The sequence below is a fragment of the Pteropus medius genome, unplaced genomic scaffold (genome assembly GCF_902729225.1).
Source record: "Pteropus medius unplaced genomic scaffold, Ma_sr-lr_union100, whole genome shotgun sequence".
Classification (NCBI taxonomy): Eukaryota; Metazoa; Chordata; class Mammalia; order Chiroptera; family Pteropodidae; genus Pteropus; species Pteropus medius.
The window spans coordinates 23291882-23309224 of NW_024344378.1; the positions used below are offsets into that span (position 1 = coordinate 23291882).

The 17343-nt window shown below is 42.3% G+C and overlaps 1 protein-coding gene across 1 annotated transcript in view; it reads left to right on the forward strand.

Moving 5' to 3' along the window:
- The window catches only part of PIK3AP1 (phosphoinositide-3-kinase adaptor protein 1), a 93168-nt gene that overhangs the window by 51575 nt on the left and 24250 nt on the right, over window positions 1-17343 (forward strand). The window contains exons 7-11 of the mRNA XM_039871646.1: window positions 748-944; window positions 3611-3800; window positions 12041-12136; window positions 14498-14692; window positions 17089-17154. Of these exons, the coding sequence (XP_039727580.1) occupies window positions 748-944; window positions 3611-3800; window positions 12041-12136; window positions 14498-14692; window positions 17089-17154 (744 nt within the window). The remainder of the gene's footprint in view (window positions 1-747; window positions 945-3610; window positions 3801-12040; window positions 12137-14497; window positions 14693-17088; window positions 17155-17343) is intronic.

Consider the following 17343-nt stretch of genomic DNA (forward strand, 5'->3'; position numbering starts at 1 on the left):
CAATTTTCTTGGTCAAGTTTAACTTGCTATATTCAGATATTAATAGGAGGAGGGGTTCATGGGGATTCAGTGACTCTCAGGAGTACTTTGTTTCCCATGAATCAGAGGTTAATAAACATCCTGGAGTTCACATACATTAATACAAACATTCAAAACCTGTTCTAAACCAGAACCTTATTGAATACCATCATATTAATCTTCCGAGGTCCCTTTGAGATAGTCTGGAAATATTTTCTATTTCAAAACTAAGGCCCAGGGAAAGGCTAAGTAACATAGTCAGGATTACTTGACATACTTTATGAATAAGAGCTAAGAAGATGGACTTCTTTCTTTCAATTAGCATAAAACAATTGCTTTAAAACACCCTGGAATTTGCTTTAAAACACCCTGGAATTTGCAGAGAAGATCAAAACATGATTATGTTGTACTTTGTGACTGTTATTTAAATCTTTAAAAAATCAGCACATTTTGAATTAGTATTATTTCTCAGGATTCTCTGGTCCTTTTAGAGAGAGAAGGTAGGATTTTAATGATTCGATTTGCTAATTAATTAACATATCATTTCTTCTGTCATCTGAGGGCATAATCTTCAGTGATGCCCTGAAGGAAGCTGTCAGGTGTTAGGTCTGTCAACCAAAAGGAAATGATTGAGTGTCATGCTAGGCTTGCCAGCTTCGTCTCCCAGAACAAGAGTGCCTCTTCCTTCATATTTATCTGTCCATTAACTTTTTCTTGACAATTTTTCAGATCAGAGAGATGAAGAGCTGCCCACCTTATTGCATTTTGCTGCAAAGTATGGACTGAAGAACCTCACTGCCTTGTTGCTCACCTGCCCAGGGGCCCTACAGGCATACAGTGTGGCCAACAAGCATGGCCACTACCCCAACACCATCGCTGAGAAACATGGTTTTAGGGACCTGCGGCAGTTCATCGATGAGTATGTGGTAAGGTCAAGGTGGGAGAGGCTCCAGAATTGGAAATGCACTGTGTGGTTCTTGAGCTGCCTTTTCACCAAAGACTTGGTCAGATTTCATCTCTAGCATGTCCTCACGTGCCTCTTCTGGCAGGGCCAGTATGTGTGGGCTTAAGAAAGAAACCCTGAGTCACATGGACCTAGGTCCAAGTTCCCGTACCAACATCTGTCAGTTGTGTTACTTTGGGCAAATCATGTGTTCTCTCTCTGTTTCCTAATGTGCAGAAGGAAGATAACAATACCTCGACCCATAGGGTTCTTTTGAGGATAAAAGGAAATAATATAGGTAAAGAACTGAGGTCCACCTTCAAAGATTTTACAGAGACATTTATAGAATGAATCTGCTGAAGGTTTGAGGCTTATTCCTCTTCTTCAGCCACTTCCTCCCCACTCCTCCCCCATTGACTTCCAAAGCACCTTGTCGGGATGCCCCCAGCTGCCTCACCCATCATCAGACCCGGGTGATCTGTTAGGATTGTTTTCTTCCTTAGCAGAGACGGCTCTAGAGCTTTCTGCCTGAGGTTTCAGGAAGCCCACTGTGAGGCCTCATCTTCTGCTGACAGCTTCTTTCTGAGCCTCTGCCTATCTTAGGGTAGATATACCAAATTTATCTACTTCTCTGGTCTTGGACCCCCAGATCCTCCTTGAGCATTGATTTCTGGGTCCTTTGAGTGTAATCTAATCCCATGCCTAGGCTTTGGAAATTGACCCAGTATTACTTCCGTTGTCTTGAGGGCAGCTGCCCTTCCTGATTCTACCCTTTTCTGGTTTTCCTTCATCTTTATGATTCACAGCAGGAAAGTGGGAATAACTTGGCCTCTTGTATGGGGCTATGAACTCAAAAGGAGCAATAAGCACAATCCAGTGTTGCTCTCTACCTCCAGACAGGAGTGAACCTGACACCGGCTCACTCCCATCTAGAGGTATAGACTGTCAACAAGGCAGCGACTCACTGAGACATGTAGAGGGAGGGTCTTCCCAAAGTTTGGGGGTGATTAAGTGTGTTGAATGAATAGAATAGCCTGAGTCCCTGCTTTGGGCTTGATTTATATCAATGAGGCTAAAAGGTGCTCACAGTCTGGGAATATTTACTCAGCTTTACTTTGAAGTCACAAACGTAGAAAAGGCAGCGTTTTATTTCCGTGCTATTAGCTTTTATTAAGGACAATACTGTATTCATAGAAATAACTGCTATTTATTGGTTTTATTTGATTGGTAAATGCATGACTTCATTTAATCCTTACCACAATGCTTTGAAGTAAACAGTAGTATTATCTCCCTTTAACAAATGAGGAAAAGGGATTAGAAAGGCAGAGTAACTGTGTGTAGGGTCACACACTGGTAGGGGTAGAGCTAGGCTTTGAACCTAGTTTGATGCCAAAGCTGGGGTTTGTGATCCTACGTACCCTATGTGACAGGGAAGTTTAAAGATGCACTTTCAGCTTTCATTGAAGTTAATCTGGTTCATATTTCTCATATCATCTTTGTTCTCCAACTGTAATCACCTTCAACCAGTGCATCTTTAGCACTGCTACCAAAAGGTTGTCCCTATGTGTTGTTTATGACCTCTAAGAACTGCCCCATTTCCTCTTCCCATCATGTCAATACTAAATGCCAGACCTGGAGTCATCAACACTTCACAGTTGCCACCTGGTCCATTCCTTGAGTCTCATCAGGAAACCAACAGAGTCCACAGCGGATTAGCTTTCTTGGGGTAGCAGTGATGAAAATGAATATATTTGTGGGTTTATGCTGAAATAAGGATTGTGAAACACCGAAGTTTCTTACCAGGAAAAGTTGTGCAGAGGTTTCAGAGAAGTCAGCTCTCTAGCTTCCCAACCACCTGGAGGCAGAATGACAGAGGGCAGCTGATCTGACTTCAGGACACTTCACCTCAGACTGCCTCTTGGGCACACAGGGTATCAAACCGAGGGGCACCTTGAGACGTGTACCGTCAGGCACTTTGGAGCAGCCCGCTGGAAGGAACAGGGACGAGGGAATCAGGTTCCTGAGGGACCTCTGACTACACACAAGTGCAGGAACACCTTAGCTACAGCCCTGTTTGTCCCATTTGAATTTTCGTGTGACTAGTCAGTAAGAGTTATATCTTTGTGGGTCATTTGTTCCCTTTTGAGGAACCACTAGGGTGTAGTGGAAAGATCAGAACCCAGATTGCAGGCCCTTGTGTAAGGCGCAAGATTTTTTGCACTTTGGTTTTCTTATCTGTATACTAGAGAATATTATACCTTTCTTAAGCAGTGGTGGATGCAATGACATATAATGTATAGGCAAATATGAGCATCGCGCCCCTAACACATAATAGGTGCTCATCAAAAAGTTGTAAATTTGTCTCCTCTGGTCAGAGGATGTTTAACGAGCATCTCCCGCATGCATGACTCTATGCTTAGTGTTGCGGGAAGAAACAAAGGTTAAAACAAAAACATGAAACAAAAATAGACTTGGAGCTAGGCCTCAAGGAGCTTTCAATCTGGTGGAAAATACAGACATACACACACAGTCACAACCCTGACTCATGTGAACCTTTACCTTGCCTGCCATAAGCCTATCCAGGGGCCTAACTCTACCCAGAAAGCCAGGGCGTCTCAGTGGGCCTGTGGGTCCTGTTTTCTCTTTCAGGAAACTGTGGACATGCTGAAGAGCCACATTAAAGAGGAACTGATGCAGGGGGAGGAGGCTGACGCTGTGTACGAGTCCATGGCCCACCTTTCCACAGACCTGCTCATGAAATGCTCCCTCAACCCTGGTTGTGACGAGGAACTGTATGAGTCCATGGCTGCCTTTGTCCCAACTGCCACTGAAGACCTCTGTAAGTAGCACAGCCCAGTTCTGCTTCCATTTCTTTGCTGACAGCTTTCCTCATTCTGCTGTATGGGGTGGGGGTTGGTGGGGGAAGTCCCCGCTTACCCCCACCTTACCCCAGAGAGATGAAGATCCTGTTTTGTGCAAAGTTAGGTCTGTCATCATGTGCTGTGACAAGCAGAATTCTTCTCCAAACTTCCTCTGCTATGACTGCTGTGTGACTGGAAAGTTTATGCAAGGGCCTGGAAGTTAGAGCTGGTGAAGGCATTGCCTTGTGATCTGAGAAGCTAAATCAGTGATTTTCAACTCCGTCAGTCCCAACAGGCCCTTTTGACAGCAGTTTGCAATGCCCTCTTCACTACCCTGACATGGGATTCATATACCTACATATGAAAGTCTTAGAAATCAAACATACACCCTAATTGAAGTATGAAAGAGAACTATAAATATAAAAGAGAACTAATATAAAAAAAAAAAGGAGAGGAAATTCTCAGGTATGTCTGCACATGAGAACATAATGAAGTGGTCAGATGCAGATACCTGCACTCAGAATCACTGTCAATGTCATGGCCTCAAATGCTGGGTGACACATGCCTATTGTATTGGGAACTCGGATACCAGCAACATAGACATCAGCGCCTGAATTTTCCTAAATGGTAAACTATTCTTCACACTCTCCTCTCCATTTTCATAGTAATTGAACTCCTGTAAAATTCAGTATATATTAAAACCATGAAAAAATGCAAAGTTATATTTATATATGAAATAGTTTAGTTTCTAGGCTCAGAAAATTATAAGCAGATTTTTTTTATGGTAACCTGATATTATTGGATTAATATATAATAAATTTATTTCTAAAATATCACATCTCTAGAATATGATTTTTCTTGTAAATTGCGTAACAAATTTTGCCCATTTTTGGTTATACCATTTTTTCCCAATAGCAAAAGTAATTCATTCTTACAAAAACTTGAAACGAAATAGAGATATATAACTGAGTAATTAAAAGTCTACATGATTCTACCTACCGAACCAATAAAACACTCATAATAGTTTGGGGAGTATATTTGTCTATATTTTTCTTTATACCTTCTGATATTAAAGAAAGAAACATATACACATACCTATACATATCAGCAAGTAGCTGATAGATCCTCCAGAAATGCTTGTTGGGTACATGGATGTGCAAGGGCAGGGGGCGCCAGAGGCTGTTATGTGAGCTAATGTCTGGGCTGCAAAAAGAGGAAGCAGGGCTGCAGCTGTCCGATGGTTTATCTAAAAGAAACCAGGACTAAAATGTGTGGTGTTAGGTGGAAATTTATTGCACGGAATAAAGATTATGGTCCCAGAGACAAAGAGACCTGGGTTCAAATCTGAGGGCTATCACTTACTAGCTGTGAGACTTTGGGAAAGATACATAACCTCTGTGCCTCAGTTTCCTCATTTCTAAAGTACAGGTTAATAAAAGTCTCCTTGTACAGTTGCTTTAAGGAGTTAGTGAGAGATTTGGACAGTGGGGATGACACCTCTCCTCACCTCCCCGTCAGATCACAGCTCCCTAGAGAAGAGCTTCCACCAGTGCTTCCAGTTACTGCTGGAAGAAAGCTTCTGCTGCCCTTCCCCTCTTCTCCCCCCTCCCTCAGAGGAGCCAATCTGCCTGGCAGGCATCTAACAACCACTGGACCACACCTTCTAGATGTGATTTGGTTTGTGTTTCTGTCTCTGTGGTTTAATCCTGAGAATGACCACTCTCTCACTAGTCCGGAAGAAGCGGCAACGGGTACCTGAAGAGGACCATTCATGTTACTACCAATGACACTCTAGGAGAGAAGGCAGTTTAGTTCATAAATAAGGAAGACAAAGCAATGAATCTAAGATCCATATTTGCAACACGACCCAGACATTAATAATTCAGAACATCTGCCAGTTGTTTCAAGTCAACAGATAATTTATAATCTCTCAGATAGTTATCTCCTCTGATCATCCTTGGGCTTGATAGGTAGAATTATCCCCATTTTACAGGGGAGAAAACTGAAGCTCCATGTTTTAGTAATTTACCTAAATCCTATCAAGGGAGAACTGGGTCGGGAATCTGGGTCTGCAGATTCTCAAGGGACAAGTCTCTCTGCTCCCCTACTGGGATAAAGGACTCTCCTGGCCTGCCCTTCTTCTGGAGTCTACATTTGCCAGCTCTGTGGTAGACACGTAGATAGGAACTATTTTTAAATGTCTAAGTAGGAAAGTTTATCAGTGCTACCTTTGTTAGCATTCAACTCTAGGGGCTGAAAATAAACTAATAGGAATATAGTGTTCGGTCGCTCATTCATTCACTAGCTCTCAGGACAAACATTATGGAGTGCAGGCTTTAGGCTGGCTCCTTACCACTGCTTTGGAGGTCACCTCACCATGTTGGGACACATCTGCCTCTTTTTGACTTGAGTTTTGGAAAAGTGAGAGTAATGAGGCTCCCTTTCCCAAAGGGAATCTAACACAACCACCGAGTAGGAACGTTATCAGGGAAACTGTGTTGGATGAAGGGGAGCTGGGGAGCAGTGTTGGGTTCTGACCCTAAGATTTTATGATTCCATTCTGATCTTTCCTTCCCCCTTACTGGTGTGGGTGCGCGCGCACGCGCGCGCGCACACACACACACACACACACACACACACCCCCTCACACTCATGGTCTTTAGTTTAGATATGCTGCCACCAGGTGGTAACTACACGTCTTTTTTTTATCAGACCTTCAACTCTGCTCCCAATTCTCTTGAGAATGTTTTGTTCAAGATCCCAGATTTAAACCGTCACCATCCTTACCTTACTGTATACAAAATGAATGTCTCTATTAAGGTCAGCTTATGCAGACACTAAATAAAAATCAAGGCACATCTCTTTTTGGGTGTTTTCACTATCTCCTGATGTTTTTCTCATTTAGTTCTTTTATCCCTGACCTTGTGTTCAGAGAATGATACCGTGGTCCTGGTGGTCCTTTGACTTTGGTAATACATTTTTATGTAGAAAGCCTCACTCAGTGCCTGGTTACTTCCCTGAGGCTCGGAACCGAGGCTTCGGGAGCCATTTCTGGGAAGCCCTCGTCCAGCTGTTTCCAAGGTAATCCGCTTGTGAATTTAGCTTTGCTTAAGTATCTCAGAGGCTTGTCTTTCTTCCATAGGAGAAAGGAGCAAAAGTAGAAAGGTGTAATATCTTGCTATTAGAAACTGTAAACTCACAGGGATCAGTTTAATCTATCCCAGAGGCTGCTCTGCTTCATAAGACTCCTGCCTTGAACTTTTCTTTTGTGCCTCTGCTCCCTCCGCCTGGTTCTGCGGCTCAAGTTTGTGTACGGCAGAGAGCTGACTTAGCCCTTAGCAACCTCCTTGGAAACTGGCATCTTTGTAACAGATCATCTTCAGCGATGTTTTCTTTACCTGAGCTCTCTGATTACAACCCCTCTCTGCGAGCTGAGTCCCCTCCCAGCTGGGGATGCAGTTGGGCAGTAAAGGGCCTTATAGCCCAGCCATGTCAGTCAGGTCTGAGCCCAGCCGAAGGAACATTTGTAAGCAAAATTGTTAAGTTACTGATTTTCTTCTGGAACATGCTGCCTTCCCTGTCTGTACCCTTTTCTCTCAGTTTTCCTGCCTGTGGCTGCTGAGGTTCTGCCATCCTGCTACTTGTTATCTTGGGAAGACTCGGGCTAGTAGAGCCAAGAAATGCTTTAGAGGCAGTGGAGTTGGGTGCAAGACATGAGGTCTTACCAGGAAGGATCTTGTTCTCAGGCAGGGCTGAAATTGACCCAGTGGGACACAGGTAGGCACTGCCTGATTCCTACTGCTTTTTACTCCACCAGATATACAAGAACTATGTTGGGGACTTAGGCACTTAGAGAAAGCATTTTGGATTGAATGTTTTAAAGTTAATAAGAAAATCTCCACCACCAGCAGTGACCTTCCTCCCCACTGCACTTTTCTCGGGCAATGCACGCAAATCACTGTGCACTCTGCCTATGTACATGCTTCTCTGGTTACTCGCTCCTGCCTCAGAAAGCATGTTCCATCCATAGTGCTGTACACAATAGGTGCTCAACTGTTTCCTGAACTTGAGAGTACCAGAAAATAAGAAGTAATCTTACATTTTGTGGTGTGGAACAGTTTGTTGACATTCCAGTGCAAAGACTTCGCTTTCTCGGCAGGTGGTAGTGAGACGTCTATTAGCTGTCCCCAAGTGTGGGACATCTCAGGGTGGTACTAGCTCCTCGGCTGTTCCAAGCTGCCTTTTCTATCATGTCTCCATACATTTGCTTGTGCTGTTCCTGTGGCCTGAACGGCCCCTCTCTTTTCTCAGTCTGGGAAATGCCCAGATTCTTTCACAGAACCCAAACACCTCCATGCCACATGTTCATATGTGCATACCTCATTCATTTGTTCATTCGCACATTCATTCATTCAACAATATTTATTGGATCCCTTGTGTGTTTAAGTCACTGTGTTGGGTGACAAGGAGTCAGTAAACAAGCCAGCATGATCCCTAGCTCCTTCTAGAAGAGAGCTGGATATTAAAAATACTAACTAAATATATACAAACTGTGACAGTGCCATGGAGGAAAAGGACATGGTGCCCTTACAGGGCAGCTAGGGGAAAGTGGGGAGGCAGTTGACTTAGCAAGTCATGGTACCCCCAGCATCCCACTATGAACTCATCCTGTAGACTGATTCCTGCACGGCAGAGGGTCCATGTACTTGCCAGGAGTACTGTACTGAGACATTTGTTGTCTGCATAAGAAAACCACAAAATTTAGCTTGTTGCTTCCCTAATCTTTTCATCCTTCGCCCCTTCTTTTTCATTGCTAATCAATCAGTCCTTTGTCCCTCTCATTTCAAACTGCCATTCTCATCTCTATGTCTCTGTCTCTGTTTCTCTGTTTCTCTCTCTCTCTCCTTCTGTTTCTCTCTCTCTCTCCTTCTGTTTCTCCCCTACCCCAAGTCCCCACACCTGCCCCCACCTCTTTCTCTCTCTCTGCGTATGTGTAACTCTCTTTCCCTCTCTCTGTGTGTGCGTGTCTCTCTCTCCCCTCCCTATCACTCTCCATTAGGGTATGAGAAGGTTGGACTTTTTCATTGACATGGTCAATCAAAGTACCCATTCCACCTGAGTGCAAGTGGAACCAGCCAGGTCTCAGGTTATTGTTAAAGATGTGATCGTGCTGCTCCTGGCTCTGAGCCTCTTTTTTGGCCACAAAAATGCTTGCTGGAAAAAAAATTCTTTTGGCCTGCTTTTGGGGTTTGAAAACCTTACCAGAATAGTCTCTCAGTGTCTGACATTTTACTGTATTATGTACTTAGATTAGGTTTGATATTAAATTAACAGCACATAATCTGGATGGAGTTTCCACTGCAGCTAAGTGATCTAGATTTTTGTCCCATGAGGAGTATCATATGGGCTTCTTTGCAAATTCATTATTGCTCTTGACTTATTCCCTAATTAAGTGCCTGCCTGGGTTCTCTCTCATCTGTTCAAGCTTCTTCCTTCCTAGGAAGGGGTTCTTTCTGGTTGACTCCTTAAATGGAGTACAGTGTAACTCTGCAGCTGCCTCTTCCCAGTAGAGACTGTGGCTCTAGAGTCTCCTTGTTTTTTTTTCTCTCAGCTGAAATGAAAGAACTTTGCACTTTCTCCTTAGACCAGCAGGTTTCAGCGCATTTCAGTTTATTTCTAACTGACAAGTGGTGAAGGTTAAGTAATTGAAATCTGAAATACAAACCCTGAACATCCAGGAACACGGGGATTTATCATTCTGCTTTCCTTTATAATATGTCCTTATGCCTTCACCTCCAGAATTTTCTGTGTATTTCAGTCACTCATGTGTGACTCATACAATAACATGCCTGGGTTGCATGAACACATGGGCCTGTCAAATTTAGAGTTTGAGAAGGTCTTATCACTCATTAATTCAAAACAATTAGTAACATTTTCTTTTCCTTATTATTACAAAAGCAGTATCTGCTACTATTAGGACTTACTGCCTAATATAGGTATGGCAATAGTGTTTTTAAAATCATTTCTTGTGCCAATCTTCCTTAGCTAGTATTGAGTGCCTGGGCATTGTGTTGAGGATTCCAAGGCCAGAAAGAATGCTTTGATTGATTAATGATGTTTGCCTTGAGTACAGAATAGGGACATGGAGGCTAATGTATGTATTTGTGTACCTGGTTTAATTCCAAGATGTTTATGTTCAATTCAATATAAAAAGAAACATTTTATTTAAAATACAAATGGAAATAAAATCATTTTAGGTGACTTCATTTATGGCAGTGTGCATCCAGAGACTCAGTGGAGTCCAGTACCTACATCATGCTAGGGCTGCTGAGTTCATGTATGGACACAATGGACTTGCTTATATGTGCCCTAATCCCTATGCTCTACTCCCCTCGCCAGCCCAGTATGGGAAAGAAATTCATGGCCGGCTGACTGTGCTGATATTTGGTCTCATCTCTGGTAGGCAGAAGGATACTGTCGCTGAATCTATAAATATGCTAGATATCATGGTAAAGGGGAATTCAAGTTGCAGATGGAATTAAGGTTGCTAATCATAAAATAAGGGGAACATCCTGGATGATTGGGGTGGGCTCATTGTAATCACAAGAGTCCTTCAAAGCAGAAGAAGGAATGAGAAGGTAGACCAGAGATGGCACTATGAGAAAGGAAGCTTTCTGGTCAACATTGCTGGCTTTGAAGATGGAGGAAGAGGGCCTAGTACCATGGAAGGAAGGTGGCCTCTGGAAGCTGGAAAGGACAAGAAGACATATCTTCCTCTAGCACTCGCAGAAAGGAATGTAGTCCTGCCAAAACCTTTATTTTAGCCCAGTGAGACCCATTTAGACTTAACTATGAAACTGTAAGATATTAAATTTATATTGTTTTAAGCCACAAAATTTGTGGTATTTTGTTACAGCAGCACCAGAAAACCAATACACTAGCTAGGTTACCTCAGTATAATAATCATGATAACCATTAGTGCCTGACACCGTTGCTAAGCATTTTATAAGCACTGCCTCAGTTGGCTCGGATAGTCTTCCTATGAGGTAGGTACTGTTATTTATCCCCACTTTATAGATGGAGATTTAGAAGCTCAGTGATTTATATCGAACCCAGGTCTCTAGGATACCAAAGTCCATGCCTCATTCACAACCATTAGGCCCTTTCCTTGGCCACAGGACTCAAAAGGTATAGATATGCTCATTTGCATTTGAAAGAATGGGCTTAATTTTAAAATATATAATTGTGGAGTTGTTTAAAACAGCAAAAAATAATAACTGGAAGCAGGAACAACAAAGTGTAGATAAATCGTGTTTAATTTAAACAATGTAACATTATGCAATAGTTGAAAAGAATGTATTGGAGCCACTTCCATCAATATAATACCATTTCGAAAACATATCGTATTATTTCAAAAACATAACAAGAACTCTATTTTCAAGTCACCCATGTAATTAGCTATTTATAAGGAGGAAGCACATTGACTTTTAGCTTTCACTGTTCAGCATAAACCCATGGAGACCAAAACTGAGTGTGAAAACCATTCAATTATCACAGCAAAGTCTACTCAATCCTAAATAACCAATAGCGCCTTATTACTTTATGACTCTGAAGTATGTTTTGGTAGCAAAATTTCAGCCTTGTGTTAAAAGTTGAGCTTTGATATTATCGAGAGGTTGTACTCACTAAGTCATGTCACACAATTACTGGGGACTTATTTGCTTAGGCAAAATATGTAGTTTGAATCTGAATAGAATGCTTTGAGAAAAATGGTTTGAATTTAATTGTTATACACAGATATACTGTTTCCTTACTACTTTGATCTTTGGGAACCAGTTAAATACAGTGTGATGAATTCGTATGAAGAATTCTATGCAACTCTTTATATCACATTTCCCAAGAATACAAATTCACCACATGGTATACTTTTCAACTTCAAACTATATTCGAGTGCTGTGGTCCAAGAAAAGGCCTGAGGGTTGTGAATGTTGCTCTCCATTATACTCCACACTTACCAGGTATCCTTATTGAGTAGATAGTTAGATGAATGGATGCATAGATGCATGCATGCATGCACGATAGATGGATGGATTAATGAATTCTTGAATCTTTTGGTTCAGTATCTCTTGATTTGTCAAACCTTGTATATCCATCTGTAAAATCTCCTTACCTGTTTGGATGAACAATTTATAACCTTTTAGTCTCCTTTTCATTCTAGATGTTGAAATGCTTCAGGCCAGTACATCTAACCCAATCTCTGGAGATGGTTTCTCTAGGACTACTAAGGACTCTATGATCCGCAAGTTTTTAGAAGGTAAGTTGAAGCTGTGAACAGGGAAGCAAAAAGAGAGAAAGGGAAACAAATGTAAGACATTACCTGGTTCCGCATGAAGGTTGTTCCACTGAAAGTGTGGGCTGCCACATACATGGAGCATGGTGTGATTGAAGGTACTCTGTCCCCATGAGCACCTCATCAGCTTGTTACAGGGAGGCCAGAAGTTTCCACCACTGCAGCCGCTCATTTGGATAAAAGGCTTTCCTTCAGCAATACCTCTTTTTGAATGCACATGTTTATTTTTTATTTAACCAAAATTTATTGAGTATCTACTATGACCAAAGCATTATTCTGGATGTTGGGCTGGGGGACACAAGGAAAAGTAAGATAGAATCAGTGCCCTCAAGAGATTTTACTTTCTGGTAAAGGAGGAGAATATAGGGGAATGTATACAACTATTATTAAGTCAAGGCTGTGTTGATTGCATAGTGGCTAAGATTGTGGACTCTCATCTGTAATCAGTTCCTCTTCCTTCAGTTAGCTGGAAAACCTTGAGCAAGTTATCCAACTCCTCTGGATCTCGGTTTCCTCAGTTGTAAAATGAGATTAATTTTGTGAGAATTAAACGAGTTATCGTATATAGGCTTCAAAGCAAAACCAGGCATAGAACAGCAGTAAAAGTTTGTTATGGTTATTCTTCCTCTTATTATTGTTATTGAAGGTTTCAAAGGTGGAAGGTATTAAATCGTATGGGTAATTCCTTTCAAAGGTGGAAGGTATTAAATCGTATGGGTAACTCCTTAACTCTATCCAATCATATATAGTTTATGGTGGGGTCTGTTCTTTAAATAGGTATAGAAAGGAGGGTGCCAAGAGGATAGGACTCAGAATGGGAAAAGTAGTTTTGACAGTGAAGAGCAAAGAAAAATTGTGAGCAGTGGTAGACAAACCACAGCCTGGTCAGCTGCCTATTTTTGTAAATAAAGTTTTATTGGAACATGACACACCCATTCATTTAGTATTGTCTATGACTGCAAGGCAAAATCGAGTGCTTGTGCACATGAAGAACAGGCACTGTGGGAATCACCATCACTCTGTAGGGTAGCAAACAACTCTCCTAGAACATCTTATTTTGTTAACATCAGACAGGCCTCCCCAGAACTTTGTCATACCCTCATACTATATGTTCAAAAATAACCAAAAGGGAGCTTTTCCATTAATTGGAAACTTCTTCGAGGGTAGAGCCTTGGGACTCAGAATGCTCTGATGTGTTAGGACCAGCCTGGTCAGTCCTCTGGACCCAAGACACGAGAAAGCAAAGAGTAATTTCCTGCAGTTCAGAAGATGCAACAAAAAAAAAATTCCTAATAAATACTAGATTGGAAATCCAATAGGAGGAAGGTCCAAGCTTTATTCATTCCTGTATCTCAAACGAGCATTTAATAAAGATTTTTTTTGACTGAATGGTGCTAGAGAGAAGAAGTAAGGGAGAGGAAAGCACCTACTAAGTGCAGGCATTGAGCTGGGTGCTTCCCCCCACCCCTTTTTTTTTTTAAATCTTATTTTGTTTTCACAGTACTCCGGTGAGTAGCTCTCAGAGGGAAATCAGGCTCAGAGAGGTTATGTAACATGCTCAAATCACACAGCTTGCGTGTGTGAGGGGCGGATGGCATACAAAACCAATTCTTTTGAGATTCTCAAAGCCTAGAACACACTGCTTGGTTCCCAGGACAGAGCATTTCAGCCTGTCACCAGGGAAAGATGCAGAGAAAACCTGAAGGCTGTGGGATTCCAAGGACAGAGGGTAGGAGGCAAGCTTCAGTTCTAAACTTTTCTGGTCGATGGGGAGCAGAGTGGAGAAAAAGGTTGCAAAAGAAGCTTGTGCTGGTTAAGAGCACAACTCTGGAGCCAGGGTTCCTGGGTACCTCTCTGGCTCTAAGTGACTCTATGCAGTTATTTAAATCCCCAAGGCCCCAATGTCTTTATTCACAAAAGGAGAATAATGATTGTAGTTACTCCACAGCGTTTTTACACAATCAAAGGAGATAATGTGGGTAACACACTTGGAATGGCGCTGGGCACAAAGGAAGGGTTTGCTGTAGTCATTTTGATGCTCAGGACAGTGCTAGAGCCCTTGGTGGTGAGGACTCTGAGCCACCCTCACACTGCTGCCAGGGAGTGGTTCCAAGTGTCCTTGGGCTTTGGGGGCTGTGTTCTCTTTTCCATAGTTCTAATGGGGTGGAGAGCTGAATCCCAGCAGAAAAACTGAGATGTTAGAGCCTAGTGCTCACTTCCGTTTGCTGCATTGATGGGAGCAAATGAATGACCTCAGTGTTTTCTAACTTGCTTTGCATGGGGTTCTCAGCCATCACTTTCATTCACCTTTTACTATGTTTCTAGGCAACAACATGGGAATGGCCAGTTTGGAGAGGGAGCTGCCCTGCCTTGATCCAGATGATGTTTATCACACAGTGGATAACAACGAGTCCTATTCCATGGACCTGGCCAGCAGGCCCCCTGTCCCAGTGCCCAGGCCAGAGGCCAGTGCTCCTGGCACTCACCAGCTGCCCGACAATGAACCATACATTTCTAAAGGCAAGCGTGGCATGGAATGATGCTCGATGGGGTGTTCAGAGCTCCTCAGAAGGAATTCCCTGGGTCCTGTAGCTTCTGAACCATCATTTGCAGACTGCCCCCTTTTGAATAGTCTCCAGATAACTCTAGGAGATAGGGTCAGAGCTTGGAGCAGATTCTGGAACTTGACTAGGTACACTGATTTGATTCAGTTCTGGCCTTCCTGGAGGCATTCATACACAGATTGAAGACAGAGGTAAACAAGATTGCCCTCGACTCAAAAATGGCAGGAATCCTACTAAATATTTATCTCCTGAAACTCTTCTTCAAGTTATTATTAATTTTTAATAGCTAGCATATTATTAATAACATATAGCAGAGGCAGGATTTGAACTCAGGGCATCTGACTCCACAACCCTGACTTTCAGCCACTATGCCAGGCTATTTACTTACCTACATTAATAAAAATTGGTGAAAATTGGGTTTTGACTTCTTGATAGTAGTCTCTGGGACATCAATTAGATGCTGATAGCACCGTCAGTTTCACTGTCTTTCAGGACTCAATTGTATTAATATGATTACAAGCACTGTCAGAGTTGGCAACAAAGATTACAAAAATTGCCAGGTCTGGGTGCCTGACCTTCATTTCATTTTAAATAGTATAAGCAAGTTGTGGAAGGTGTGGCAAATGGAGATCATAAACTGGGGGAGGAAGCCCTTAACCAGAGCCCCAGGAAATTGGGCTGGGGTTGTCAGATAAAGTACAGGATGCTCAGTTAAGTATGAATTTTAGACAAACAGCAAATAATTTTTATTGTATGTCCCAAATATTGTCCTCTTTTTTTGGCTTTGGTATTGGTTTGTTAAATCTGGCAACCCTAAATTGGGTAGGAATATAGTTGAGGGATATCATGCATTGCCAAGGGCTGTCGGTGCTCCTGGTTTGCCATCCCTTTGGGTAACATCTCCTTTGGCGTGGGTAGTGGGGACTCTTGGTGCCCTGCCCACATCCTCCTAGCTCTACATTTCTGCATCCACTGGCTGGACTCTGCCTGTCAGGACCTGTGTCTCTCAGCCTGATGGCTTTTTTTTGACGGCCAAAGCCTCCTCTGTTCTTTTGCGGGACAGACTGGAAGAGTTGGAGGGTTAACACCCCCAGACACAGCCCTCAACCAATAACTGACGGAGGTTGGTGGATGAGTACCCCAGCTTACTTGCCCCTCTCCTTGGAAAACTCTGGATTGAACTGTATATTGTTTTCCAGAACTCCCCAGCTTGCCCATCATGGTAACTTATTGGGTAACCCACCATATATTGCTTTGTCCATTTCCCTGTCTCACCTCTATCACCTCCCACATAGACTATGTGCACTTGGATCCTTTTCCCCAAGTCTGCTTCCAAGGGAACCCCAATGAAGAAGCAGGCAATGTATCATCATAATACATAATAATACTCTTCCAGAACCTTACTGTGAGAGTCAGATGAAATAATACATGGGGAAGTACTTTATAAATTGTAAAGCACTGTACCCAGGGCATTTGACTCCGCAACCCTGACTCCACATCACTTATTTAGCTAGCATGCCAAGGTATTGCTGTCTTCTTGGCATCAATCTCAAGGTTTAGATGTGACTTATAATAAAAGCTAACATTGAGTGCTCACATGTGCAAGGCACTGTGCTAAGCACTATGTAATAACTCATGTAATCTCCAGAACAATCCAGTGAGGAAGATACTATTATCATCCTTATTCTACAGAGGAAATCTGAGGCAAAGAGAGGCCCTATGACTTATGAGTGTCACAGTTAGGATTTGAATCCAGGGAGTCTTGTGCAAAGCCCAGGAAGCCTTAACCATTACACTGTCCTACCACTAAGTGGATATATGTCACTTCCCAGTTTTCCCTATTAGCCTTTATGCGTCTGTCACTCATGGGTTACTTTAAGTCCCTTTGGAAGCATGCACACCTTGCACCTGTTCCAACACTCCAAGTTCTGTCTTATGACACTTATTAACATGCTAAGTGGCACTTCTTTTTATTCTCAAACTTCAGGGTGCTCTATGGCTAGCTTCAGGTATTCAGGGATCCAGCACACGTCCTTGTTCACATTGCCCTTCTCTTTTATGATCTCGTAAATGCTGATTGTGTCCTCCGGCTAATTTTATCTTTCTGGGTTTGAGACCTTGTCTGTTGGTTCTCTCTTCATCTCGCAATCCTTGTAGCTTCTGCTCATTGGTTGCTGCTACTAGAGTTTTGATTTACAGAGCTGCATATAGTGGTCCAAGGTGTGAGATTATTATGATTGTTATTTTTGTATAAGATTTTGGTAATTTTTTTGGTAAATGCATAAAATATTATAAAGCCCTTTAGAAAGAAATCTGATTTGTTTTTTACCTAGAATATTCTTTATCTCACAGTTTTTGCAGAAAAAAGTCAAGAGCGGCCTGGGAACTTCTATGTTTCCTCAGAGAGCATAAGGAAAGGTAAGCCAAATATCCTCAGTTTTCTTTGGTATGACCTGAACTTCCAGGTGGTAAAGGTATTCATGTTTCAGTGATTTCAGGTGTAACGACAAATTCTTAGCATTAAAAAACAGAGAGGTTCAAGAGATACCTTTGGTGGAGCTGTCTGAGAATCCTGTGCTGATGAGAAATGGAGAGGAGAAGAGATCA